The sequence below is a fragment of the Agelaius phoeniceus genome (genome assembly GCF_051311805.1).
Source record: "Agelaius phoeniceus isolate bAgePho1 chromosome W unlocalized genomic scaffold, bAgePho1.hap1 SUPER_W_unloc_2, whole genome shotgun sequence".
Taxonomy (NCBI): domain Eukaryota; kingdom Metazoa; phylum Chordata; class Aves; order Passeriformes; family Icteridae; genus Agelaius; species Agelaius phoeniceus.
The window spans coordinates 8,970,781-8,996,944 of record NW_027509867.1 but is presented as its reverse complement, the minus strand read 5'-3'; the positions used below and the strand labels follow the sequence as shown (position 1 = coordinate 8,996,944).

General features: G+C 51.6%; 2 protein-coding genes across 2 annotated transcripts in view; one reads left to right on the top strand and one right to left on the bottom strand.

Annotated features, from left to right (window-relative positions):
• LOC143692713 (uncharacterized) overlaps positions 1-26,164 on the bottom strand; it is a 452,855-nt gene that overhangs the window by 359,248 nt on the left and 67,443 nt on the right. The window contains 2 exon segments of the mRNA XM_077172954.1: positions 779-1,694; positions 2,108-2,295. Of these exon segments, the coding sequence (XP_077029069.1) occupies positions 779-1,694; positions 2,108-2,295 (1,104 nt within the window).
• On the top strand, positions 13,049-13,981 carry LOC143692603 (olfactory receptor 14J1-like). Its single transcript, XM_077172854.1, has one exon. The coding sequence runs from the start codon at positions 13,049-13,051 to the stop codon at positions 13,979-13,981; it is 933 nt and encodes a 310-aa protein (XP_077028969.1).

Genomic DNA, 26,164 nt, shown 5'->3' with positions numbered 1-26,164 from the left:
GAGGTCTCCATGGAGCCCCTGTCTCTGCCTGTGACATTCCAGCTCTGGAACAGCCTGGAGATTCTTGGAAAGTCCCCATGGAACCCTTCTGAGGGCCTGTGACAAATCTGATCCTTAGCAGGCAACCATCACCAGCCCCCTGTTGCTATGCTCAGTCCCTTGGCAGCTCCATGGAGACCCCATGCCAGGGGTGGTTGCCATGGCCACCAGGGCTGGCACCAGCTGGGATGCTCGGTTTCCACAGTCCAGGCTTCAGGAATGGGATTCCCCAATTTCCTGCTCCTGCTAAAACCGCGCTGCCCTCGCTGCCCTCCCGCCTCCCATGGAAAGCAAAAAAGGCAAAGATCCCGGGCTGGGATAAGAACAATTTATTGGGAACTGCAAGGAGATAAAGAACAAAAAGGAACAAAAACAATATTGATAACAGAAGGGATAAGTAAAACTATTTACAGAGAAAACTACAACATCAACAACTAGGTCTTCCTGGCAATGTATTTCCTCCTGTCTGGAAAGGACACCCTTCTCCTCAGGGAGAGAGAGAGAGAGAGAGTCCCTTTCCTGCCCCTGGCAATGACCTGAGGTGGGAGTGAATGTAATGACAGGGCCATGGCCAGACCCTCATGTTCTCCAATCCCACATCATGTCATTGGCAGGGGCAGGAAAAGGGACAGGTGTCTTCCCAGCATGGATCACAGGGAAGATGGATCACCAGGGCTCTGGCCAACGTGGGGTCTCCAATGGGGGATGAATTCTGAGCAGTGTACGAAGCTCCTCCTGCACTTGGGGCATGTGCAGGGCTTCTTTTACTGGTGTCTCCATTGGTGTCTTGTCGAGTGAGAGCTGCTGGTGAAGCTCTTCCCACACTGGGGACACTCGTAGGGCCTCTCCCCAGTGTGGATGCGCTGGTGGGTGACGAGGGTGGAGTTGTGCTTGAAGCCCTTCCCGCAGTCGGGGCAGAGGAAGGGCCTCTCATCCGTGTGAATGCGCTGGTGCTGGAGGAGCTGAGAGCTGGTGTGAAACCTCTTCCCACACTCGGGGCACTGGTAGGGCCTCTCCCCTGTGTGGATCATTTGGTGGATGATCATTTGGGTCTTCCTACTAAAGGTCATCCCACATTCCCCGCAGTTGTATGGCCTTTCCCCAGGGTGGATCCTCTGGTGGCAGATCAAGAGAGACTTCTGCCTAAAGCTCTTCCCACATTCCCCACACTCATAGGGTCGATCCCTGGTGTGGGTCTTCTGGTGGGAGATCAGGTTAGAGTTCTGGCTGAAGCTCATCCCACATTCCCCACACTCGTAGGGCTTCTCCCCGGTGTGGATCCGCTGGTGCCTGATGAGGTGGGAGTTGCGCTTGAAGCCCATCCCACAGTCAGGGCAGCAGAAGGGCCTCTCATCCGTGTGAATCCGCTCATGCAGGAGGAGATCAGAGCTGGTGTAAAACCTCTTCTGACACTGGGGACACTCGTAGGGCCTCTCTCTCTCCCCAGCGTGGATGCGCTGGTGGGTGATGAGGGTGGAGTTGCGCTTGAAGCCCTTCCCACAGTCAGGGCAGTGGAAGGGCCTCTCCTCTGTGTGAATCTGCTGGTGCTGGAGGAGACTGGAGCTGGTCTGAAACCTCTTCTGACACTGGGGACACTCGTAGGGCCTCTCCCCAGTGTGGATGCGTTGGTGGATGATGAGGGCAGATGTAGAGAGCTTTTTGGATTATTGGTTAGCTGGGAAAAGACATTCCGATGTGATACCAATGGATAAGGGTAAGAGAAACAAGCTGGGAACTGAGCAACCGGTGCCTAATTACTGACGAAGGTCACAGCGACCTTCTCTAAAACGGGAAGACGGGGGAGAAAATTGCTTGCCAGAAAATGTAGTTATCCCAAGGTAGAGAAATTAGAAGAATGTACACATAGAAGCAAAATAATTGTTAAGAGATAGAAGTAAGTGTGTTTGATCATAGTGTGCTTTAACCAATAACGAGCTCAGATTTTGCAATATGCATAAGCTTCATTAACACTAATATAAAAATGTGTAAGCTTTCAATAAACTTCGAAATTTGCTATTCATCGCATATGGTGTGTCGCATCTCTCCCGCCGTTACGACAGGCAGAGCTGCAGCTGAAGCCCTTCCCACACTCCCCACACTCGTAGGGCCATTCCCCAGTGTGGACCATCTGGTGGCTGATCAGGGTGCTGCTCTGCCTGAAGCTCTTCCCACACTCCAAGCACTTGTGGGGCTTCTCCCCATCATGAAGCTGCTCATGGGCCACCAGCTCCATGCTCTGGCTGAAGCTCTGTCCACCTTCCTGGCTCAGGGTGGGTCTTTCCTCCTCAGAGCACCCTGGGCTGGGTTTGGAGCCCCTTCTCCTGTGGGATCTCTGGGACTTGTCCTCCCTGTTTGAATTCTGCACTGTGGAGCCACTCAAATTGGCCTCTTCCATGAGGTTCTGCCACAGGGTTTTGCCCTCCCTGGTCTCCATCCTCAGCTTCTTCCCTGGGGGAGGAAGGACAAGGAGAGGATGGGATTTGCCTCTGTGCCAGAGGGAAGGGGAAGGAGATCCCCCCAGTGCATCCCCGGCAGGACGGGGTTGGCAGCAGGGTTGTCCTGCAGCCGGGGGCTGTGCTGGACTGGGAGATGGAGCAGGAGAGAGGGGGAAAGGGGCACTGACTTCCTCCTCACCTGCCTGGGGCTCCTGGGGCACCTTCTTCTTCCTCACAGCCTCCTCCTCCATCTGGCCAAGTTTAGGGGATGGAAAATCCTGTTTTGAGAAGAAAACAAGGGATAAGTACACTGAATTTTGTACTCTTTTGAAGGCAAACCTGGGGAGGGTCTAAACCAGAATTACAATTTAATAAGAAAATTACAATCAAGGCAATGATACAGAAACACTGCCTTAAACTGACAGAGTCAGGATATAACCTGACACCCTGCTGGTCAGGGTGGTGGCTGCAGTCCCATTAAATGGTGGCTGCAGTCCTGTTGGAGTGATGAACGTGATTCTGTCCAAGCAGTGATCCTGTAGAAGGGTCTGGTCTTCCTCTGAAGGTCCAGGGGTGGTTCTGGAGCTCTTGTCCTCTGGGAATCCAGTAGGCAAGCTGCTCCTGGTGTTGCAAGGCTCACCTTATATGCAGGTAGGAATGCTTGGATCCTCCCCCTGGGCGGAGCATCCCACAATGGGATGATGGAATTTGATCAGTGACACTCAATGGCCCATTCCCAGAAGATATCTCCCCTGGAGGGCGTTATCAGGGCTGAGTCATGGAACAGATCAAGAACACTGCCCCACCTGTTTCTAGCAGTTGATGAAGATGGGGATTGAAAACATGCATTTGGTTCCATCTTACATTGCAGCCTGAAACAGTGGGGGAATCCCTGCTCAGGGGGTGAACACCACCCCCCTTACCCAAACTGGCTCAGGTGTAAAACCCCCAGCCTGGGAAGGCCACACACACAGGGGACAATGTCACACTTGCCCTGCTCCAGGGCAAATGGCATGTCTCTAATATTTTCTTAACCAGATTGCAAAATTATTTTGGCACAGTGAGTTCAGGGCACTGTTCTTTGACCCCAGTTGCCTTTGACTACAGCATGGTTCCTTCCTCTGAGGAGGTTGTGGGTCTCTCTGGAGGAACTCTTGGAAACTTGGATGCAGCTTCGTCTGAGTGACCTATGGGAGAACTGATGAGGAAAATGGCTGTTGTGGGACTGGAGTGTAAAGAAAAGACTTTGTTGTCCCTCCTAGAAAAGTTTGTTAAAATCACTGGAGGAAATGGAGCAAATAATACCAGCAAGACTGACAAGGTTCATTCACCACATGGTGAGGAACACAAGGCTGCTAAAAGTCCTACAAGAAGCCCAGCTCAAGTAGCTAAATTCCTGAATAACTACTGAATTCCCAGGCTTGGGTTTTTTCCAAATGTGAGAATCATTATTCTCTTCATCCCTGTCACCTTTGTGACAGCTACACAGAGCTTTCCCTTCCTTTTAATAATATCTGTATTGGGCCAAATTTGCACTTTTCTTTAATTGTAACCTGCCAGCAGCTGAGCTGGAGCTGTGCAGGAACCAAGGAAACTTGGAATTGCCACAGAATTGCTTCTATTGTCAGCCGGTACTGCGGCGGCCGTGGGGCAGAGGGGTGGGAAAGGGGGGTCCGGGGTGGCAGTGGAGGAAATGCCGGGCCCGGGGGCTGAGCACAGGGCTGAGCACACAGAGATGGTTTTGTTCTTGCTGAGCTCGCACTGAGCCAAGGCCTGTCCTGCCCCTCATTCGGCCACGCTGGGGAGGGGCTGAGGGTGTGGGGGAGCTTGGGAGGGGACACAGCCAGGACAGGAGATCCCAGCTGACCCCAGGGATACCCCAGACCATAGGACATCATGATCAGTGCATGAAGTGTGGGGATCAAGGAGGAAGGGGGCACATTTGCAGTGAGGGTTTTGTCTCCCCAGGTAACACTTAGGCAGGATTGGGCCCTGTTTCGCCAGTAGGCAGAGCCTGCACCAAAGACACAGACACCAACTTAACTTAAGGAACAGTGTAATTTAGATAATGCAAATTTGCAAAAAATTACAAAAATATTAGGTAGGCAAAGCAAATAATCATTAGTCAATAATTCCAAAAGAGAAGATGTTGAAATGAGTATCACACAACTGTCCATTTCTGGCTGCAGGCTCTGGAGATTCTATCTCTGCCTTCAATCAGGGTTGCATTCCCTAAAGAATCCTGGTACCAAATCCTGCTTTCCAAGGCTGGAACAGTGTCTCAGGTTTAGCTGGGTGTGTATTCAATTACCCTCTGTTAAAGATGGGGCAATTATCATCTGTTAATTGAGCAGTTTACTTTATCTCTTCCGCAAGGAATCATCCCTCCAGGGAGATATCTTCTGTTAATGGGCCATTGAGTGTCACTGATAAAAATTCCATCATCCCATTGTGAGAAGCTCTGCCCAGAGGGAGGAGCCAAGCATTCCTAGCTGGATATAATCTGAGAATGTGAACAACAGAGTCAGCCTTCTCCCACAGGATTCCCAGAAGAGCAGCTTCCAGCTCCACTGGATCCCAGAGGAAGATCAGACCAATCGACGCCACAACTGGACCTTCAGAGGAAAACTCCACCCTTCTACAGGATCACTGCTCCAACAGAACCACACCTGTCACTGCAGGAGCACTGCAGCCACCATTTAACAGGAGTGCTACCAACACTCTGACCCACAGGGTGTCAGGTTGTATTCTTACTCTGTAAGTAGTTTTTAGTACTACTGCATTTGTATTTTTAATTTTCCTTCTGAAGAACTGTTATTCCTATTCCCATAGACTTTGCTTGACAGCCTCTTGTTTTGAAAATTATAATTCCAAGTGAAGGGATTAACATTTTCCATTTCAAGGGAGTCTCCTGCCTTCCTTAGCAGACACCTGTCTTTTAAAACTGACACAATGCCCTGGGACACCCAGGCAGGTGAGGAGGAAGTCAGTGCCTCTTTCCCCCTCTCTCCTGCTCCATCTCCCAGCCCAGCACAGCCCCCGGCTCCAGGACAACCCTGCTGCCAACCCCGTCCTGCTGGGGATGCACTGGGGGGGATCTCCTTCCCCTTCCCTCTGGCACGGAGGCAAATCCCATCCTCTCCTTGTCCTTCCTCCCCCAGGGAAGAAGCTGAGGATGGAGACCAGGGAGGAGAAATCCCCAAGGCAGAACATCGTGGAAGAGGCCATTTTGAGTGGCTCCACGGTGCAGAATTCCAACGTAGAGGAAAGGCCCCAGAGATTGCACAGGAGGAGGGGCTGCAAACCCAGCCCAGGGTGCTCTGAGGAGGAAAGACCCACCCTGAGCCAGGAAGGTGGACAGAGCTCACAGCTGGTGGTCCATGGGCAGCTTCACAATGGGGAGAAGCCCCACAAGTGCTTGGAGTGTGGGAAGAGCTTCAGGAAGAGCAGCACCCAGATCAGCCACCAGATGATCCACACTGGGGAATGGCCCTGTGAGTGTGGGAATGTGGGAAGGGCTTCAGCTGCAGCTCTGCCCTCATCATCCACCAACGCATTCACACTGGGGAGAGGCCCTACGAGTGTCCCCAGTGTCAGAAGAGGTTTCACACCAGCTCCAGTCTCCTCTGCCACCAGCGAATTCACACCGATGAGAGGCCCTTCCGCTGCCCTGACTGTGGGAAGGGCTTCAAGCACAACTCCACTGTCATCACCCACCAGCGCATCCACACTGGGGAGAGGCCCAGTGTCCCCAGTGTGGGAAGAGCTTCACCAGCAGCTCTCCCTTGACCAGACACCAACGGAGCCGCCAGTAAGGAAAGCCCTGCAAATGCCCCAGCTGCAGGAACAGCTTCATGCACCACTCCAGCTTCATCCCCCTTTAGAGGACCCGCATTGGGAAGAGTCCTGGGGATCCGTGTTGCCCATGATCCATGCTGGGAAGACACCTCTCCCTTTTCCTGCCCGTGGCATGATGTGTGTTTTAAGAACATGAGGGTCTGGCCATGGCCCTTTCATTACATTCACTCCCACCTCAGGCCATTGCCAGGGGCAGGAAAGGGACTCTCTCTCACTCTCTCTCTCCCTGAGGAGAAGGGTGTCCTTTCCAGACAGGGGAATTTGTGGCTGGGAAGAGACAGTCAGTTGTATTGTAGTTTTCCCTGTCAAAGTTTTATTTATCCCTTCTGTTATCAATATTGTTTCTGTTGATTTTTTCTTTATCTTGTTGCTGTTCCCAATAAATTGCTCTTATCCCAGCCCGGGATCTTTGCCTTTTGTGCTTTCCATGGGAGGTGGGAGGGCAGCGAGGGCAGCGCGGTTTTAGCGGGAGCAGGAAATTGGGGAATCCCATTCCTGAAGCCTGGACTGTGGAAACCGAGCATCCCAGCTGGTGCCAGCCCTGGTGGCCATGGCAACCACCCCTGGCATGGGGTCTCCATGGAGCTGCCAAGGGACTGAGCATAGCAACAGGGGGCTGGTGATGTTTGCTATGGAAACTGCCCATAGCAACAGTGGACTGGTGATGGTTGCCTGCTAAGGATCAGATTTTTCACAGGCCCTCAGAAGGGTTCCATGGGGACATTCCAAGAATCTCCAGGCTGTTCCAGAGCTGGAATGTCACACACAGAGACAGGGGCTCCATGGAGACCTCCAAGGGGTTTCTAGGATGGTAAAGAGCCCTGTGGTCAGAAGCAGTCACAGCCATTCCATGGTGACATCCCAGGAGTCCCCAGGCTGCCAGAGAGCTGGGATGTCCCAGACACTCACAGGGGCTCCTGTGATGGGCACAGTGGGAGCTTCAGGCAACATTTATTAGAGGAGCTCCTGTTGGGTCACAAGGTCCAGAAATGATCCCCAGTGCTCCCCATAGATCCCCAAATGTCGCTGTTGAATCAGTGTTCCATGGTTTCTTTCCAATGGAAAACAAGCATCCTTATCCTCCAGGTGTCCATGTCTGAAATTAGGATTCCACCTCCAAAATTCTGGATATCCAAAGGTTACTCCCAGGCACAATCTGCCAGTACCATCAAGCCTGGCTGGCCTTGGCCTCTGGTGGCTGTCCCTGCAACACTGGGGCTGGGTCCTTCCCTTCCCATGGAGATCACTGGGACACTGTGGAGACCTCATGGAACCAAGGGGATCCTTGTGGCACCACTGGAGCCCATGGAACCAAGGAGCCATGGTGACCCAGTGGGGCTTCATGGAACCCAGAGACCATTATGGCTCTGTGGGGCCTGATGGAACCATGGAGACTATTGGGACCCTTCAGGGCCTGGTGTCACCGAGGGGGCATTATGGCACCTCAGGGGCTCAGGGAAGGAAGGGACCATTGGGACACTGTGGGGCCCCATGGAAGTGAGGGAACATGGAACAGGCCTGGCTGGCTTGGCCTCCCAGGGCCACCTGACAGGTCTGGCTGATGTGGGGATGTCAAGGAATGCCTCTCATCAGCTCCTGGAGCACTGGGGCTCCGTGCTTTCCTTGCTGTGGAAAGAACTGTCCCTCTTTTTAAATGTCCATTGCCAAAATTGGTATTCTCTCAAAAAATTTTCCTATATGCAAGGGTTTCTCTCAGAAAAAAAACTGCCGCTTCTGGCTGGCCTTGTCCTCTGGTGGTCACTCTCTTCTGCCTGGCAAACACTGGGGCTCTGTTCCTTCCTTCCTATGGAAAAGAACCAACCTTCATGTCCAGGGTCCATGGCCAAAATTAGAATTTGGCTTCCCAAATTCCATATTTCCAAAGATTGGTCCCAGACAACAGTAGCAAGGACAGACAGGTCAGGCTGGCCGTGTCCTCTGGTGATTTTCTTAGACTCTGAGCTGAATGCTTTCAGTTGAAAAAAACTTGGAAAGGGCCCAGAGATCTCCCAAGAAGCGTTTTTGAGGACTTGGGCACATATGCACTATATATGGACAAAGGAGCTCTTGGCTCTGTGCTGTTGTGAGGGTTTGGCATCATGGAAATGATGTTCGAAGAGAAGCTGCTAGCAGTTTCCTCCACGTCTGACAAAAAACCACTGAGTAATTATCTTTGAGAATTGACAATCTGTTAAACCAGTAAGGAAACTGTACACACCTCTGTGAAGACACATGTTAAAGATGAGAAAGCCTGGGAGGGTCTCTTTCCCTTCTGGCTGGCACAGAGGTAACAAGGCCAGCCCAGCTCCCCATCTCAGCCAGGGTGGGCCATGTGGGTTCCCTGCTTGCTTTTTCTATTTCTCTTTGGCTCAGGATTGAAGGCACTTGAGATGACAGGACGTGTTCAGACTCAGGTGTTTATTGTTTCTTACCCATGTTACATTCTTAAGGCCGTGAGTTCTGCACTCTTTCATTAGCAGGGTACAAAATGGCAAACTATCTCTTGTTACAAGGTCTTTTAAGGCTAAACTATCCAATTAAGAAAAGGTACCTAAATTATTTTCCCTTTTAACCCAATAATTGATCATTTGAAGCCTGCAATGCAGACTTTTATGTTCAATTACAAAATACCACCCAAACCCATGAAGAAGAAGGAAGAAGAAGGTGAAGAAGAAGGAAGAAGGTAAAGAAGAACAAGCTGTCTTCACCCTAAAACCTCCATCTGGCTTCATATTTATTATTATCTTCTAAAACCCCAAAGTCTTAAGATTTTTCTGTGATATTATACACTTCTAACCAACTACACACCCATAATCCCAATGCTATTGATCAATTTTGGAAGCCTTCTCCACAGCCTCAGGTCAAATGCAGTGTTCTCTTGCAGGTCTGTGCCGTTCAGCAGAGAAAGTTAAAATGTCTCAGCATCCAGGGTTCCAGCAAGGCCGGGCGGCTCCTGCCATGGGGCCGGGCCCCTTCCCAGGGACCCCGCCAGGCCCCATCGGCTGCCGGGCAGGGCAGGGGAGGCCGCGGGGCCGAGGCCGGGCCGGGCCATGGCTGCAGTTGGGAACATCTGGGCCCTGCTGAGCCCTGCCCCGCCGCCAGCCCGGGCCCAGCCAGGATCCACCGGGCCCCAGGAGCAGCCCCGGGCCGGGCCGGCTCGGCCAAGATTCTGCCGCCCTTGGGCTTCAGCCGCAAGCCCTGGGCAGGGGCAGGAGAAGCCATCGGCCCCCGGCCGTGCTGCTGCTGTGCTCTGGCCTGGCTGCTGAGATCCTGGCCCTGCCCCAGCGCGGCCCATCCTGACACAGCCCCAGCGCAGCCGCTGCAGAAACCTCCATCGTAAAACAGCTCCGGCCGCAAGCACCGAGCCCGGCCGGGGGCACGGAACCATCTGCAGGCCCCGGGTGAGATATGAACTCTTTCAGTGCTTCCATCCTCCCTCCAGTGAGAGAAAAGGACACCGTGCAGGCACAGAGAAGAGCAACATGAAGATACCGAGGTCAGTGAAGGGGAAGTTGAGTCCCAGATGGGAGGGATGAGGAGATGCCTTGATCTTGGGGCTGAAATCCTCTTGTAAAGCTATGGGGAAGGATGTAATTGATACATCAGACTCTCTTTTCCCCTATAACTAATTGAAAATATGGGTAGATGAGTTGTTCAGCAAAAACCTCCATGCTAAAGTAGGCAAATGTTGAAGTAGCTGTGATCCCATGAGAAGTTTCAACAGAGAAAGAGAGAAGAGTAATGAGATCCTGCGCCCTCATGGAGAGAAGATCTCTGTTCTCAGAGAGGAAGATGATTTCAGAAATAGATGAAGAGATTCTTTGCTCTTGAACAGCTCATCTTTAAACTCATACCCCATAAGCTGACGTGGCCCATAAACACAGCTGTGGGGAAAGCTGTGAAAAATGGGAGGGACTTCACAATTGCAGATTTTCTGGGCAGCTGCTCTTCGTGGGAATTGAGAGCCACGAGCGAACATTTTTCTTATGGAGAAGTCTCCATAGCATGAAAGAGAGACTCCTCTGCCTAAGTGAACTGAAGAAAGGCTGTTCTAGATGGTGTAAACTGACTGAAACTTTCAGGTTTTGTCTCCTTGCATTGTCAGTAAGAAAGAAAAGGTTGTAGGGAGAGAAGAAGTGTTCAGATTCTTATTACTCTTTCTTCTTTTTACTGGTAATAAACTTTTCTATATACCCTTTTAAAATTTTGAGCCTACTTTGCCTTTCTCCTAATCCTATCTCACAGCAGGAAATGAGTAAATATATTCCAGTGAGTGCAATGGTAATTAGCCAACACTGATCCCACTGCACTAATAGATGCATTGGCTGAGAAATCTCAAATTAGCAAACCAAAATCACTCCAGATACATTCCTGATAAACTGCATTAGAGCAGAGGGAAATGAAGGCAGAGCCATGGTTTGTCAGGATTTGTTGCTTCCTGATGAGCCCTGTGGTGCATTTGGAGCTGAGCCCTTGAACCTCAGGGCCAGAGAGGAGATTGCACAAACCTTTCCAGGAGTCAAAGTCAGAAGAAAACCCCAAAGTGTCTCAAAGCATGAATGGGTCCCACTGAGGTCCATCCCCAACACAGGCTCCTCATGGACTCCTTGGAGGAGAGAATTGGAGGCCAGGATTGACCAAAAACGTCTCAGAGTCTCAATGTAGAAAGGAAATTCCAAACTACCTTAAAAAATTTGAGAAGCTCAAAGCATTACTGAGCCCCACTGAGTGTCAGTACAAAGCTCTCCAGGGACTCATTAAAGCAGATAATCGGGGCCATGATTGCACAAACCTCTCACAGAGTCTCTATCAAAAGGGAAACCCCAAGTAGCTTAAAATAACTGAAGTACCTTGAAGCATTAATGAGCCCACTGAATGTTGTTACTGATAACGGCTCTCCAGGGACTCATTAAGCAGATAATTGGAACCTGTAAATGCACAATCTTTCTCATAGAGTCTGTATCAAAAGGGAAAGAGGAAGTAGCTTAAAAAACTTAAGTACCCTGAAGTATTAATGAGTCACAATCAATGCTGCAACCAGCAGAGAATCTCTAGGGACTAATTACAGCAGATAATTGGAGGCCATGATTGCACAAAGCTCTCAGAGACTCCAAGGCAAAAGCCAAAGCCAAAGTCCTTTGAAAAAGCTGCAGTCCCTGCAGGGAGCATGAAGGAGCCCCCAGGGCCATTGCTGAGCAAGGCTCCCCAGGGACTCCTTGCAGCAGATCCTTGAGGCCACTGGGATGTGGGCTAGGGGGGGATGCTGAGGGCAGCACAAGGGGCTGACAGTGCCCAGCCTGGCTGGGGCTGTGCCAGGAGGCCCCAGGGCCTCAGGACAAGGTGTCTCCTCCCAGCCCTTGGTGGCACAGACCCTGCTGTGCCCCAGGGCACCAAGACTTGGCTTCTCTTTGTCCCCACCTGTCATCACTGCCTGCAGTTCTCTGCTCTGCCTGGGGCCTGGGGACACTTGCTCAGTCGTGTCCCTCACTGGGACCCATTAAAAGTCCAAGAAACTTTGGAGTTGGATTCTGCCTTGGAGTTCTGCAGAGGTTTCTTGACCTCCCTCTCAGGGACTGATGTTCAGGGCCTGAGCACAAAGCCCCAGAGGCTGATTAAAGTCCTTGTGCTGTGTCTGTGCTGCTGAGCTGGGCTGGGCTCCTGGCACAGAGGCAGCTTCTGGTCACCAAGAAGAGCTTCAAAAGCACATTTCTCTGGATGAGCAGCTCTTGTGCCAGCCCAGCAGGGCTGGGGCACTGCCTGCAGCCAGCACGGGCACAGCCCAGAGGCACAGAGAGCTTCAATCAGTCAGGGCTGGGAAGGGGCTGAGAAGTGCCTGGGGCACAATCACTGCCAGCCCTTGGCACAGGAACCTCTGGCTGCAGGACAATGCAGCTGCAGCTCCTGGAGCCATCTGCTCAAGCTGGAACATGCCAATGCCTGCAGAGCCTGTGAGTCCATTCTCTGCTTGTCTCTTGTGCAGAGCAGCCAGGGGTGCCCAGGGCTGTCCTGCAGAGCAGGGTCCTGCAGCCCAGGGCGCTGTGCTGGGGCAGGGACTCTGCTGCCTGCCAGGGACAGCTCTCAGCCAGCCCTGGCAGCTGCTCCCAGCATTGGGGGACAAGATCTGGGTGGCAGGAGACAGCTGGTGAGGCTTGGAAGTGTTCTCCTTGTGTGGGGAGGATGCTGCATTGTTCAGGACTGCTCCCAGCATGGCATTTAACTGCAGAACATTTCCAAGTAGATTATACAGGGTGCACAGTGAGGCAGGGGCTGCATAAAGGGGAAAATCCTGCTTTTTTATTCTACTGCTCTGGGTTGCTGGGATGGGAAACTGCACATAGATATTCTTCTCCCAGTTCAGGTTATAGAAATCACCACAGGGCCCCTCACAGGCAGCATCAGTGTTGCTTTTCCAGCCTCCTCAGGGTTGCTCTGATGGCAACCAAGCCAGAGCTGCCCCTGGGCAGTGTCTGAGCTGGGAGGGCTCTGCAGGGCAGAGCTGAGCCTCCAGGGCTGGGCTGGGCTCTGGCAGCACTGGCAGGGCCCAGCCCTGGGCACAGGGAAGCAGCTGCTGGCAGGGACAGCTCCAGGCAGCAGAGCCCTGGGCAGGCAGTGGGGGGAAAGTGTCCCCAGCCTCTGCTGGGATATTTCAAGTCCTCTCCAAACCCAACTATTCCATGATTACTTTTCTTACAGATCCCCATGCCAAGACATCACAAATGTCCAACAGCAGCTCCATCAGGCACTTCCTCCTGTTGGCATTGGCAGACACGCGGCAGCTGCAGCTCCTGCACTTCTGCCTCTTGCTGGGCATCTCCCTGGCTGCCCTCCTGGGCAACGGCCTCATCATCAGCGCCGTAGCCTGCGGCCACCACCTGCACACGCCCATGTTCTTCTTCCTGCTCAACCTGGCCCTCGCTGACCTGGGCTCCATCTGCACCACTGTCCCCAAAGCCATGCACAATTCCCTCTGGGACACCAGCAACATCTCCTACACTGGATGTGCTGCACAGCTCTTTTTCTTTGTGTTCTTTACTGGAGCAGAGTTTTCCCTCCTGACCATCATGTGCTACGACCGCTACGTGTCCATCTGCAAACCCCTGCACTACGGGACCCTCCTGGGCAGCAGAGCTTGTGCCCACATGGCAGCAGCTGCCTGGGCCAGTGCCTTTCTCAATGCTCTCATGCACACAGCCAATACATTTTCCCTGCCCCTGTGCCATGGCAATGCCCTGGGCCAGTTCTTCTGTGAAATCCCCTCAATCCTCAAGCTCTCCTGCTCACACTCCAACCTCAGGAAATTGGGATTTCTTGTGTTTTCCATCTGCTTAGCTCTTGGTTGTTTTGTGTTCATTGTTTTCTCCTATGTGCAGATCTTCAGGGCTGTGCTGAGGTTCCCCTCTGAGCAGGGACGGCACAAAGCCTTTTCCACCTGCCTCCCTCACCTGGCTGTGGTCTCCCTGTTCCTCAGCACTGGCACATTTTCCAACACCAAGCCCCCCTCCATCTCGTCCCCATCACTGGATCTGGCCCTGTCTGTTCTGTACTCGGTGGTGCCTCCAGCCCTGAACCCCCTCATCTACAGCCTGAGGAACCAGGAGCTCAAGGCTGCAGTGAGGAGACTGATGACTGGATGGTTTCAGGAACATTAAACTGCTGGCTATTTTCTGCAAATCACTTGTAATAAAAATCATCTTTGACATTTCTTGGGTTCTCATTTCAGAGGTTCTGTTTCTTTCTTTTACTTTTTCCATATTGTCGACAAAGAAATGTCATTGTTTGTGCCATTTCTTATTTTGTTACTCTCGAAGTTCCCCGTGGCCAGAGGTTCTGTCAATGAGGGGCTGCGCTCTTGGTGGCTTTAAATGAACTAATGGATCTCCCAGCAGAGTTTTCTGCAGAGATGCCCTTTTGTTGCCTTCTCTGGAGCTGCAGCAGCAATGTCTGTGTGCAGAGCTGGGGCAGATCAGTGCTGGCCCAGCAGCTGTGCCCAGCAGCAGCAGCAGCAGCAGCACTTGGTGTTGCCAGTGCTGCTGCCGTGGCCCTGCCCCGCTGCCCTGGTGGCCCTGGTGTTGCTGCAGGGCCTGAGTGCTCTCGGGGCCGGGCACAGCCCTGGGGGTGGCAGTGCCGGGGCTGCAGCAGGGACAGGCCATGTAACATAAATCACCTTTTAATTCTTTTGGGTTTGGTTGTGGGTTTATTCTTTTTTTCCCCATGTTTCAGTTTTTCAGTATTGTCCACAAAGAAAAGCCATTGGTTTTGCCATTTCTCATTTTGTTTCTCTCCATCTTCCCTGTGGCCACAGATTGTGTTGGTGAGGAGCTGCACTCCATGTGGCTTTAAAGAAACTAAAGGATCTCCCAGCAAAGTTTTTTCCGGAGATGCCCTTGTGTTCCCTTCTCTGGAGCTGCAGCAGCAATGTCTGTGTGCAGAGCTGGGGGCAGATCAGTACTGGCACACTAGAAGCTCTGCTCCTGCTGGCCACACCATTCCTGATCCAGGCCAGGAGCCATTGGCCTTCTTGGCCACCTGGGCACACTGCTGCTTCATGTCACGCCTGCTGTCGATCAGTCCCTGCAGGTCCCTTTCTGCCTGGCTGCTGTCCTGGAAGTGTGTCCCCAGCCTGTAGCACTGGGGCCAAATATCAGCTCCTGGCATTTGGATTTGTTAAACCTCACCTTGTTGGATTCATCCCCCGGATCCAGCCTATCAAGGTCCTTGTGGAGACCACTCCTATGTTCTCTCAGATCAAAACTCACATCCAGCGGTGTGACATCTACAAAGAAGTCCTTGGTTCCAAGGGGCCCCTCAGCGTCACAATGGCCTCTTGGTTATACCAGGCCCTGCACTGTCCCACTGGTCTCCTTGGTTTCATGAGACCATGCAGAGCAACAATGTTCTCCTTGGCTCCATGGGTCCCAAAATGTGACAATGGACTCCTTGGTTCCACGGGGCTTCACAGTGTCACAATGTTCTCGTTGGTGCTGCAGTTTCACAGTGGCCCCTTGGTTCCATGGGGCCCCAGGGTGTCACAATGGCCCCATGGTCACATGAGGTCCCACACTGTCACCATGGTCTCTGGGATTCCACAAGTCCCCTCAGTGTCACAATGGACTCCTTGTTTCCACAAGGCCACACAGTGTCACAACGTTCTTCCAGATCCCTTGAGGCCCCATCGTGTCACTGTGGCCCCTTGGTTACACAGGATCCTGCAGTGTCACAATGTCCCCTTAGTGCCATGAGGCCCTGCAGTGTCAGAACAGCCCCTTGGTTCCACTGGGCCCTGCAGTCTCCCAATGGTCCCCTTGGTTTTGCAGTGTCAAAATGGTGAAACCCCTTGGTTCCACGAGGCCCTGCAGTGTCACAATGGCCTCTGTGGTTCCACGAGGACCCAGAGTGTCACGGGGCACTCCCTGGGTCCATTTGGCCCCACAGCACCACAATGGAGCCCTGGTTCTGTGGGGCTGCACGGTGTCACCATGGTCCTCTTAGTTCCACAAGGCCCTGCAGTGTCACAATGGCCCCAGAGTGTCCCAGTCATCACAGAATGACAGAATCAAATAGGCTGGAAAAGACCTTTGGGATCATCAAGTCCAACCAATGCCCTAATACTGCCTTGTCACCCAGACCGTGCCACTGAGTGCCACTGGAGAGGGACAGTGACTCTGCCACCTCCCCCCTGGCCAGCCCATTCCAGTTCCCACTCACCCTTTCTGTGAAGAACTCCTTCCTATTGTCCAGCCTGAGCCTCCCCTGGTGCAGCTTAAGGCTGGGTCTTCTTGTCCTGCCCTCCAGCAGATCCACACTCACACCCAGCTTGGTGCCATCTGCAGTTTGTGAATGCTGCACTCGATCCCCTCACCCAGATCATCAGTGAAGATATTAAACAGGACTGGGCCCAGCACAGATCCCTGGGGACAGCACCAGTGCCTGGACACCAGCTGGGTGCAGCACCATCCCCACCACTCTCTGGGCCCAGCCTCCAGCCAGCTCTTAAATCTCCCAGCCAGGAGGGAACCTGCCCAAGCCGTGGGCTGCAGCTTTTCCAGGGAATGCTGTCAGAGACAGAGTCAAAGGCTCTGCTGGAGTCCAGGCACACAACATCCACAGCCTTTCCCACATGCACAGGTGGGTCACCTGGGCATAAAAGGAGACCAGGTTGGTCAGGCAGGACCTGCCACCCCTAAATCCACTGAGCTGGCTGGCTCTGATCCCTGGGCCATCCTGTGGGTGCCCTGTGATGGCACTCAAGGTGATCTGTTCCATAACCTTGCCAGGCACCCAGGTCAGGCTGACAGGCCTGGAGTTCCCCAGCTCCTCCTTCCAGCCCTTCCTGGGCATGGGCTCACACTGGCACCTCCAGTGCTCTGGGCCCTCCCTGCTGAGCCAGGACTGATGGTAAATGATGGAGAGCAGCTTGGGGAGCTCATCCACAGCTCCCTCATCTCCCTGGGATGGATCCCATCTGATCCCATACACCTGTGAGCATCTGAGTGGCTCAGCAGGTCAGCAGCTGCTTCCTCCTGGATTCCAGGGGGCTGTTCTGCTCCCTGTGCCTATCTACCAGCTCAGGAGAACACTTGTCCTGAGGACAGCCTGTCCTAATATTGAAAATTGAAACAAACAAGGTGTTAAGTAGCTCAGCCTTTTCCTTATCTTTAGTTACTATATTCCCCATTCCATCCAATGAAGAGTGGAGGTTCTCCTTCTCCCTCCTTTTGCTATAAATTTTTTTATAAAACATTTTTATTTTTTTACAGAAGCATATAGGTTAAGTTCTGATTGAGTTTTCAACTCTCAACTTTTCTTTCTGCATAACCTAATGACATCCTTAAACACTTCCTGAGTTGTCAGTCTGTTTTCCCCTTGACTTCCCACTAAATCTCCATGTGGAGCCAGGACAGTCATTTTCCTCACCAGCTCATCTTTTGCCACACTGGGACAGGCAGCTCCTTCCCCCTTAAGATTACTTTCTTGAAATGTGTCCATCCTTCCCAGCCCTCTTTGTTTTTAAGGGCTGTTTCTCTTTAAAAAAATCAGTACCCAATTTGGTACTCCCCAAATCAGCATCCTAAACAGGCCAAAGTCTGCCCCTTCCTAATTCCAGTGTAGAGGTTTTGTTGCTGCCCCTCCTTCTTTCACAGAACATTGAAAACTTGATTATTTCATGGTCACTGTGCCCCAGGCAGCCTCCGAGCCCCACATCTGCCCCCAGCCCTTCTCTGTTTGTGAACAGCAGCAGACAGAGCTTTCCTTGGCAGTGGGAGTGTCACCAAAAATTCAATAAAACAGAAAACTCTTTTTAACCCCAGTGTAGCATTAAAAAGCAGCATTCTTTATTCAGCTGGATGCATGGGGGAGAGCTCCTGCCAAAGCCATGCATGCTGAGTACAGGAAAGTTTCTGTTTATATTCTGTATTTTGCACACACATTCATTGATTGTCCTGGACTAAACATACAAATGATAATCATTTCCCCAAAATCATTAACATATTCCCCCCTCCCCTTTACCCATGTGTTCTTCTGTCCTGGGGGTCTCTCTGGTGGTCCCTGGTGCTCGTGGACCCCAATGTTCCAGTGGGCCTGGCTGAGCTGGCAGGACCCTGAGGCTGCTGAACTTCCAGTTCCCCTTCTGACACAATGGGCCTTGTGTGGTTTCCATAGGCCTGGGGATGTGGAGAACAAGCTCCAGGTGTGAGCTCACCTGGTGTAGACAATTGATCATCTGGTGACATGAGGTCACAGAGTGGGATATGACATCACAGAGTGGGGGATGTGAGGTCATTGCTCAACTATGGCATCATAGACTATCTCTGTGACATCACAGAGCCAGCTGTGTGACCTTAGAGAATGGGCTGTGACATCACAGAGCAGGCTGTGACATCCCAGAGGGGCTGTGTGACATCCCAGCAGGGCTGTGTCAGGTCACTGGGTTGGTCACTCGGCCCCAGCTCCCCCTCACAGTTTCTCCCAACAAGTCCAATGCTGTCCATGCCCAGCGGGGTCCCTGTCCCCTGGGATCCCCCCGGCCCACCTGGAGCCACAGCCTCCACCAAAGGATGTTCCACAGGATCCACCCCAGAGCCTGACATGGGGACAAGGGGCCAGGGCTGTGTGACCAGGACATCAAGGACGGGGATTCTCCAGGTCACTGTGGCCTGGCTTGGGTTGCCCAGGGCAGGAAAGATGTCTGGCAGCTGGAGCAGGGTCTGGGAAGGGCCTCCAAGGTGGGACTGGAGCCCTTGGGCTGTGAGCAGAGGCTGAGGGAGCTGGGCTTGTCCAGCCCAGAGCAGGGAAGGCTGAGGGGCTCCTCATCCCAGCCTGGCAGTGCCAGCGAGGAGGGGATGGAGAACACAGAGCCAGGCTCTTCACCGGGGGCCTGGTGGGAGACAAAAGCCACTGGGTGGAAGGGGAAAGAGGGGAGATCAGCCAGGACAGGAGGAGATGAAATGAGTCAGGCTGCTTTCAGCATTTCCTCAGCACCAAGAGCAGCCTGACCTCCCTTCTCCATCCACCACTGACAGCTTTGCAAATCCCTGTGCCAAGGAATTGTTGGAGCTGCTTTGTCCCCACTCCAGGATGAGCATCCTGATACAAGAACTTAATTGTGTTTATATCTATTACAGGACCACGTTTGTCTAAAATTAATTTTAGGATGTAAATCACTTGTGGGTGGTGGACTCCTCATATGCTGCTGGGACATTGTGCATAGCTCAGGGAAGAGTATGATTGTTACTAAACTGTGTCTTCTTCAACTATGGTTTCTGTGCCTCTGAGTCTCACCAGTTCCTGACCCCCAAAGGACATAAACCTGATGAGTTGTGGTTCCCACTCCAGTGTTGGCACTTGCACCTCCCTCCATCCCCATAGCAGAGCTCCCCTGTCCCAGAAAGTCCCTGGCAATGCAGGGATGAAGGAAACAGGAGAGGCCGTGGGGATCAGGGGCAGGGCATGGCCAGCGATTTGGGCTGGTTGTGAGCCCAGGGCAGGAAGAAGAGCTCAAGAAAGAAGAGGCCTCCGGAGTAGGAAAATTCATCATCAACCTCCAAGTGGCAGAGGATCCATCCCCATGAGAGCAGCAATGAACAGAAATGGGCACAGCTTTGTGGCTGCCCCAGCTTTGGCATGGGCCCTGGGCCTGGAGCAGGAGCAGCTCTTGAGGGCCCCAAGGCCGGGGCTCTTGTGCTGCCCTGGGCAGATGGGATGGCAGCAGGGGCTGCAGAGCTCTCAGCACCTCAGGCCGAGGGGAGCAGGGCAGCCAGGGAGCCTCCTTTGGCCTTGGCCCAGCACCTTCCCCCATGGCTGGGGCTGAGTCCTGTGGCAGCTGCAGCTGCTGCTGTGGCCTTGGCAGGGGCTGAGGCCGTGGGGCCAGTGGCCAGAGCAGCCTGGGCTGAGCAGAGCTGTGGGGCCAGAGCCGGCTGGGCTGGGCTGGGCTCAGAGAGGCCCTTGGTGCTGCCCAGAGCTCAGGGCAGCTGGCAGAGCTTGCAGGGAGCTGGGCTGGGCTCCGAGAGCCTGGCCCAGAAACCATCAGTGTCCATCTCAGCCTGGCTGAGCGTGCAGGGGCAGGACTCAGGCCAGGCCTTGTGGGGCAGGGCCAGCACCTGTGCAAGGCATTTAATATCCAGCAGAGGAATGACTTTTGCATTCGATGGAGCTGTGCCTTCCCTTGGCTTTGTTGGCTGACAAGAAATGAACATCCCTCTGTGTCTCGGGCAGCTCCTTCTGCAAGGAAAGCAGGTGGGAGTTGGAGCCAAGGAGCTGAAAGCTGCAGGAGCAGCCTGGGCTGGAGGGAGCTCAGATTTGCACAAGGCTGCTCTGAGTGCCAGGGCTTGGATGGGGGAAATGGTGGGGTGGGGGTAGGGACAGACTCTGATTGATTGTCAGCCATGAAGGGTCTTGATTTTCATATCCATTCAAACTGCATGAGGAGGTACTTGGATTCAGTGTCAATTGGAGACTGCACATATCAATGTATTAACAGGGAAACAAAAATAAACAGGCCTTACAAAATCTTTTCTCGCTGTCTTTTTAAATATCATGTATTCAGTTTCAATACACTACTGAGATCTACTTAACCACAAAGGATTTGAGAATTAAAATCAAATGATTCCCAGAGGCTTGGCTTGTTCAGGTGTTCTGAATGTTAATGAGCCCTGGGACACTGAATTCCTGCACTGAGGAGCTGAAGGCTGAACAAGCCTCTGGAGCAGTGAAATTCAGCAGCAGCCTCCAAGTTGCTGAGGATGTCAGCAGCCCCCACTGAGGCCATCCCTGCCCAGAGACCGTGGGGGAAAGGGCAGACAAGGAGAGCGTCCCTGGGGCTGGGGCAGCACAACTCAGAGGCACCAGCGGCTCCAGCTGGGCAATGGAGTGTGGAATGTGGCTGGGAAAGCCCTGCCTGGGCTGGGCCAAGCAGCACAGACAAGCCCTGACCCCCATCCCCCAAACAATTCTCTCAAGGAGACATTTAAAAGGAATTACAATTGTTTATGTGCTCTGAGTTTGACTCCCTGGAGAAATACCAACAAAGATTCTCAGGAGCTGAAAAGAACAAAACAGGCACTACTGGCAAATATAGAAAATCACAGAAACTTTGGCAAATGGTTTATTATGGCATTGTAGTGGTTTTAGTTTGTTAATTTAAGATTTTTCTAATATTGAGATTTCCTAATTAATGTATTGATGAGTATGGTGAGTTTTAGTGTCGGTTAATTATTTATGTATTTATTTTGTTGTGAGATAGGATTACGGGAAAGGTAAAGTAGGCCTAACATTTTAAAAGGGTATAGAGAGATTTTTATTAAAAGTAAATTGAAAAAGAAAAAAAGTAGTAAGAATTAAAATAAACCCTTTAGAACAGTTTTTTTTCTTGATAACTTTTTCTTTGTACTGACAATGTAAAGTAAGTAAACTTAAAATTTCTAGTTCGTTTACTATTTCAAGAATAGTCTTTTTTTAGTTTACTTTAGGAGAGAAGTTTTTTTTGTTAATGTTATGGAGATTTTTTTACAAGAAGAAAATTTTTTTTGTTGTTGTTCTTAATTCTGTCACGGATAACAATTGTCTGGGGAACTTTGTTATTGTGAAGTTGTTTTTATTGCTACAAGCTTTTTTACAGCTTGTAGATGGGCCATGTCAACTTATGGGGTATTGTTTTAAAGATGAGTTCTTTAAGGGTAAAAGTTTCTATTTTTTGCTTTTAAAATTATTTTTATCTCTGGGAATAGAGATCTCCTCTTGTGGATACAGGATTACTTGGATTTTCTCCCTGCTGTTTAAACTTTTGATGAAATTACAGTTATTTTAACATTTGTTTATTTTAGTATGGAGGGTTTTTTTTTATATTAATTGTAATTTTTTAAAAAAGTTTTTTGTGTTAAAAAGAAAAAGAGTTTTTTCATTATAGTTTACAAGAGGATTTTAGTTTTAAGATTAAGATATTTTTTCTTTTTTTATTTGGGATTTAATTTCTCCTTTACTGACTTTGATGGTTTTATATATTTTTTTATATTCTGGTATTTTGTTTTTTTCATTTACTCGATGGAGCAATGAGGTATTGAAAGGATTAACACTTGACCTGCCAGTAACTTGTGCTGGAAGTTGTGGTTGGGTTCTGTTAGGATTGGTTTTATGGTTGGTTTTGGGGTTTTTACTGTGTTTAAGTTTTTAGTTGTAGGGTTATTTTGTACGGGTGGTAGGTTGTAGGGGTTTTTGGTTTGAGTTGTGTTGGGGAGAGGGGACTTCATGGTGAGATTTTAATAGCTGTGGCTGGCTTTGTTCTGGTTGGGATTTTGTAGCCTCTTTTGTTTTCCTGTTTGGGAGCTGTTGGGGTTTGGTTTGGTCAGAATGGGGCCAATGGGGAGGGGGCGCTGGGGAGGGGGGAAGGGGCTCAGCCCATGGCAGGGTTGCTTGGTTTGGTTTGGTTTGGTTTGGTTTGGTTTGGTTTGGTTTGGTTGGGTTTGGTTGAGATGGGGGCTGGGGCCAGTGCCCGCTGCTTCTTTGTTGACTGGAAAAGAAAGAGGAGGCTCCTGGGTTTTTTCATCTTTAACATTTGTATTTCACAGAGGCAAGTTCAGTATCTCAGTGGTTTAACAGATTGTCAGTTACACAAAAAGTTAAGTATCACTTTTTAAAATTCTTCTAATGTCAAACTACAACAGATATTCAATCAAAAAAAACACTTCTCAAAGCATTGACTTGGCCCATTCAACTTCACAAACTCTAAGCCTGTTCAATTTAGTGTTAATAAGAATTTACAGGAGCACAGAAACAGAAGAAGACACAGAAAGAGAGAAAGACAAAAAAGATGCAGAGAGGCACACACAGCTACCAACTCCTGGATTCCAGCATTGTTCAGATAGAAATTCCAAGAGGATGCAGGGTCAAGATGTGTGCTTGCCTTGTGGTCAGCCTTCAATACCCCTTGGTCTCCCTGGGCCCTTCCCCCAGGTAGGGCTTGGGCTCATTTGGTCCCTCAGGAGCTGGGCTGGGGCTGCAAAGGTGGCTGTGGAGCATGGCCTGTGCTGTGCCAGGGACTGGCAGCCACTGCTGGGCTGGGATAGAGGCTCTGGGGGGATTGGGGTTCCAGGGCAGGGCAGGGCTGGGGTTCCAGGGCAGGGCAGGGCTGGACCTGCCCCTTCCTCCCCCACACATGAAATGTTTTGAGCCAACAATCTCCTTCAGTCTCTCACAGTAAGGCAGTGTTGGAGGTGGAAATCCCAATTCTGGCCATGGGCACGTGGATGAGAAGGACAGTTCTTTTCCATAGGAAGGAAAGCAGAGAGCCCCAGTGTTTGGAAGGCAGGTGAGAGCCTCAGTAGGCCAAGGCCATTCAGACTTGTCAGGAATGGCAGATTTTGTCTGGGAGCAGTCTTTGGATATAGGGAATTTTGGAGGTGGAATCCCAATCTCAGCCATGGGTGACTGGAGAAACAGGACAGTTCTTTCCCATAGGAAGCAAAGCACAGAGGCTTCCCACAATGTCACGGGACTCCTCTGTTCCATGATCCTGCAATGTCACAATGGACCTTTGGACCCTGGGGGTTGGCAGTGTCACAATGGTGTCCTTTGGCTCCACAGTGTCACAATGCACCATTGATGACAGGAGGCCCCGCAGTGTCTCAAAGGCCTCTTGGTTTCATGACGCCCCACAGTATCACAATGGTCCTCTTGGTTCTGTGGGCACCCCCAGGGTCACCATGGTCTCACAGGTTCCATGAGATCTCACAGTCTCTCAATACTTTGCCTATTCCATTAGCCCACATAGCATAAAAATGGTCTCCATGATTCCATGAGTCCCCTCAGTGTCACAGTAGAACTTTGGCTCCATGGGGTCTTGCAGTGTCACAATGGCCCCTTGGTTCCTTGACACCCCAAAGTTTCACAATGGTCTCCACAGTTCCATGAGGCCCCACAGTGTCACAATGGACACTTGGTTTGATGGGGCCTCTCAGTGTCACAATCATGATCCTTGTGACACTAGTTTGGGGACCCAGGGGGACAGGGGACCTCACTGTGCACAAGCAGTGTTGGACTTTTCTGAGGTAAACTGTGAGGGGAGGCTGGGGTGGATTGACCTCCTCAGTGACCTCAAACATTCCCTTTGATGTCACACAGGCCCTGTGATGTCATACAGCCCCCTGGGATATATACCACAGCCTTCTCTATGATGTCACACTGCCCTTGTGATGTCACACAGATCCTGTGATATCACAGAGCTATCTTTGTTATGTCACCCTGTAATGTCATACAGCAGTGCTATGATGTCAGAGAAGATTGTGATGTCACAAAGTCACTCTGTGATATCGTAGTCTTTTCTGTGATGTCACAGCCCACTCTATGATGTTTCACAGCTACCTGGTGATCTCACAACCCACTCTCTGATGCCACAGAGCCACCCTCTATGATGGCAGAATCTGGTCTATGGCCTCATATCCTACTTTGTGATGTCACAGACAGCTGTGTGATGTCACAACTACCTCAGTGATGTCACAAAGCCCTCAAGAACTCAGCTACGTTGAAACCTGAAGTTTCTTGTACTTTTAAGAGATCCTTGTCAGGGACACAACTGAGAAAGTGTCCCCAGGTTCCAGGTAGAGCAGAACACTGAAGGCAGTGATGACAGGTGGGGACAAACAAGGGAAAGGTGTCTCTGGTGCTGAGCAGACTTGGATGTGTTTCAGGAATGCAAAGGGCCAAGGCCTGAGCCCCAGCCCCTGGCCAGGCAGATCCTGTCCCTCCCTCATTGCTCAGGGCTCTTCCCGGGATGGGCTCTGGGATGTGGGGATGGGCAATGCCAAGGGCAGGAGCATGGGGCAGCCCCTGCCAGGCTGCTGAGCAGGGACAAGGAGGCAATGAGGCCCCAGGCCTGCAAGGGTCACTTGTCCCCTCGTGGCCTCAGGCCCAGGGCCAGCAGCCATGGCCAAAGTGCTGCCCAAGTTGGCTCTGTCAGGGCTGTCTTGCAGCTGCTGCCCATCCCTGTGCCCTGTGCAGTCCAGGCTGTCCTACAGTGTCCCTGCCCTGCGCCTCTGTCCCTGCAGGCTGTGGGCATCCCCCGGCTGCCCCACCTGGCTGGCCCCTTCCTTAGCTGACAGCTCTGCCTCCTGCCTGCCCCTGCCTGCCCACACAAAGCCTTGGGCTGCTCCAGGCTCCTCCTGGGGGACGTGGTGCACCACAGCCCTGCCCTGGCAGGGAAATTCCTTTCTCATGGTGTCCAATCTGGACCTCCCCAGCTGCCCTTGCCATTAATTCTTTCTTTCTCTGACTGTTTTCTACTATGTCAAAAGGATCCACCATCTCTGAAACCACCCTTCCATCCCTCCCAGGGCTCTCCTCTGCTGTCCTCAGTCTCCACCCCCCTGAGCACAGAGGTCCTGTGTCCCTATAGAGTGGTCCAGTGCTAGAGGCCAAGAGCACCTGGACAAGTGGGACAGTTCTTTTCTATAGGAAGGAAACCACAAAACCCCAGGGTTTTGAAGGCAGATGAGAAGCAGTCACCACAAGCCAGGGCCAGCCAGACCTGTCTATCCTTGTAGCTTTTGTCTGAAAGCAGCCTTTGGATATTTGGGGAGTTTGGGGTGTGGAATTCCATTTCAGCCATGGGTTCCTGGACTGGAATGACAGTTCTCCATAGGAAGGAAAGGGCAGAGCCCCGGTGTTTCAAAGGCTGATGAGAGGCAACCCCAAGGAGGCCAAGGCCAGCCAGACTTGTGTCAGGGGAGAATCCTTGGAGAGACAGAATTTGGGAGGCCAAACCCCACTTTTGTCCAGGGGCATATGGACAAGAAGGACAGTTCTTTTCTATAGGAAAGAAGTACAGAGCCCCAGTGTTTCAAAGGAAGATGAGAACTGGCCCTCAGGACACCAAGGGAACCTGGATAGTCCTGGCAGCTTTTGTCTGGGAGCTATCCTTGGATATAGGGAATTCTGGAGGCTGATTCTCAATTTTGGCCATGGATGCCTGGACTTGAAAGATGGTTTTTTCCATGGAAAGAAAATCACAGGCCCCCAGTGTTTTGAAGGCAGATGAGAGGTGGCCCCCAAGAGGCCAAGGCCAGCCTGAGCTGTCTGTCCTGGCAGGTTTCATATGGGAATAATCCTTGGATATAATCAAATTTGGAGGAGGAATCCAAATTTCAGCCATGAACCCCTGGAGGAGAAGGACAGTTCTTTCCCACAGGAAGGAAAGCACACAAATCCAGGGTTTCAGGGGCAGATGAGAAGTGACCTTCAACATGCCAAGGTCAGCTGGACCAGTCAGGCAGCCCCCAGGAGGCCCAGCCAGCCAGATCTGTTCCATGTTCTTGGATCCTTGGGGCCCTGCAGCATCATAATGG

What these genes read in the sequence shown, in the direction of transcription:
- LOC143692603 (XM_077172854.1), top strand. Translation starts at nt 13,049, where the DNA reads ATGTCCAACAGCAGCTCCATCAGGCACTTCCTCCTGTTGGCATTGGCA.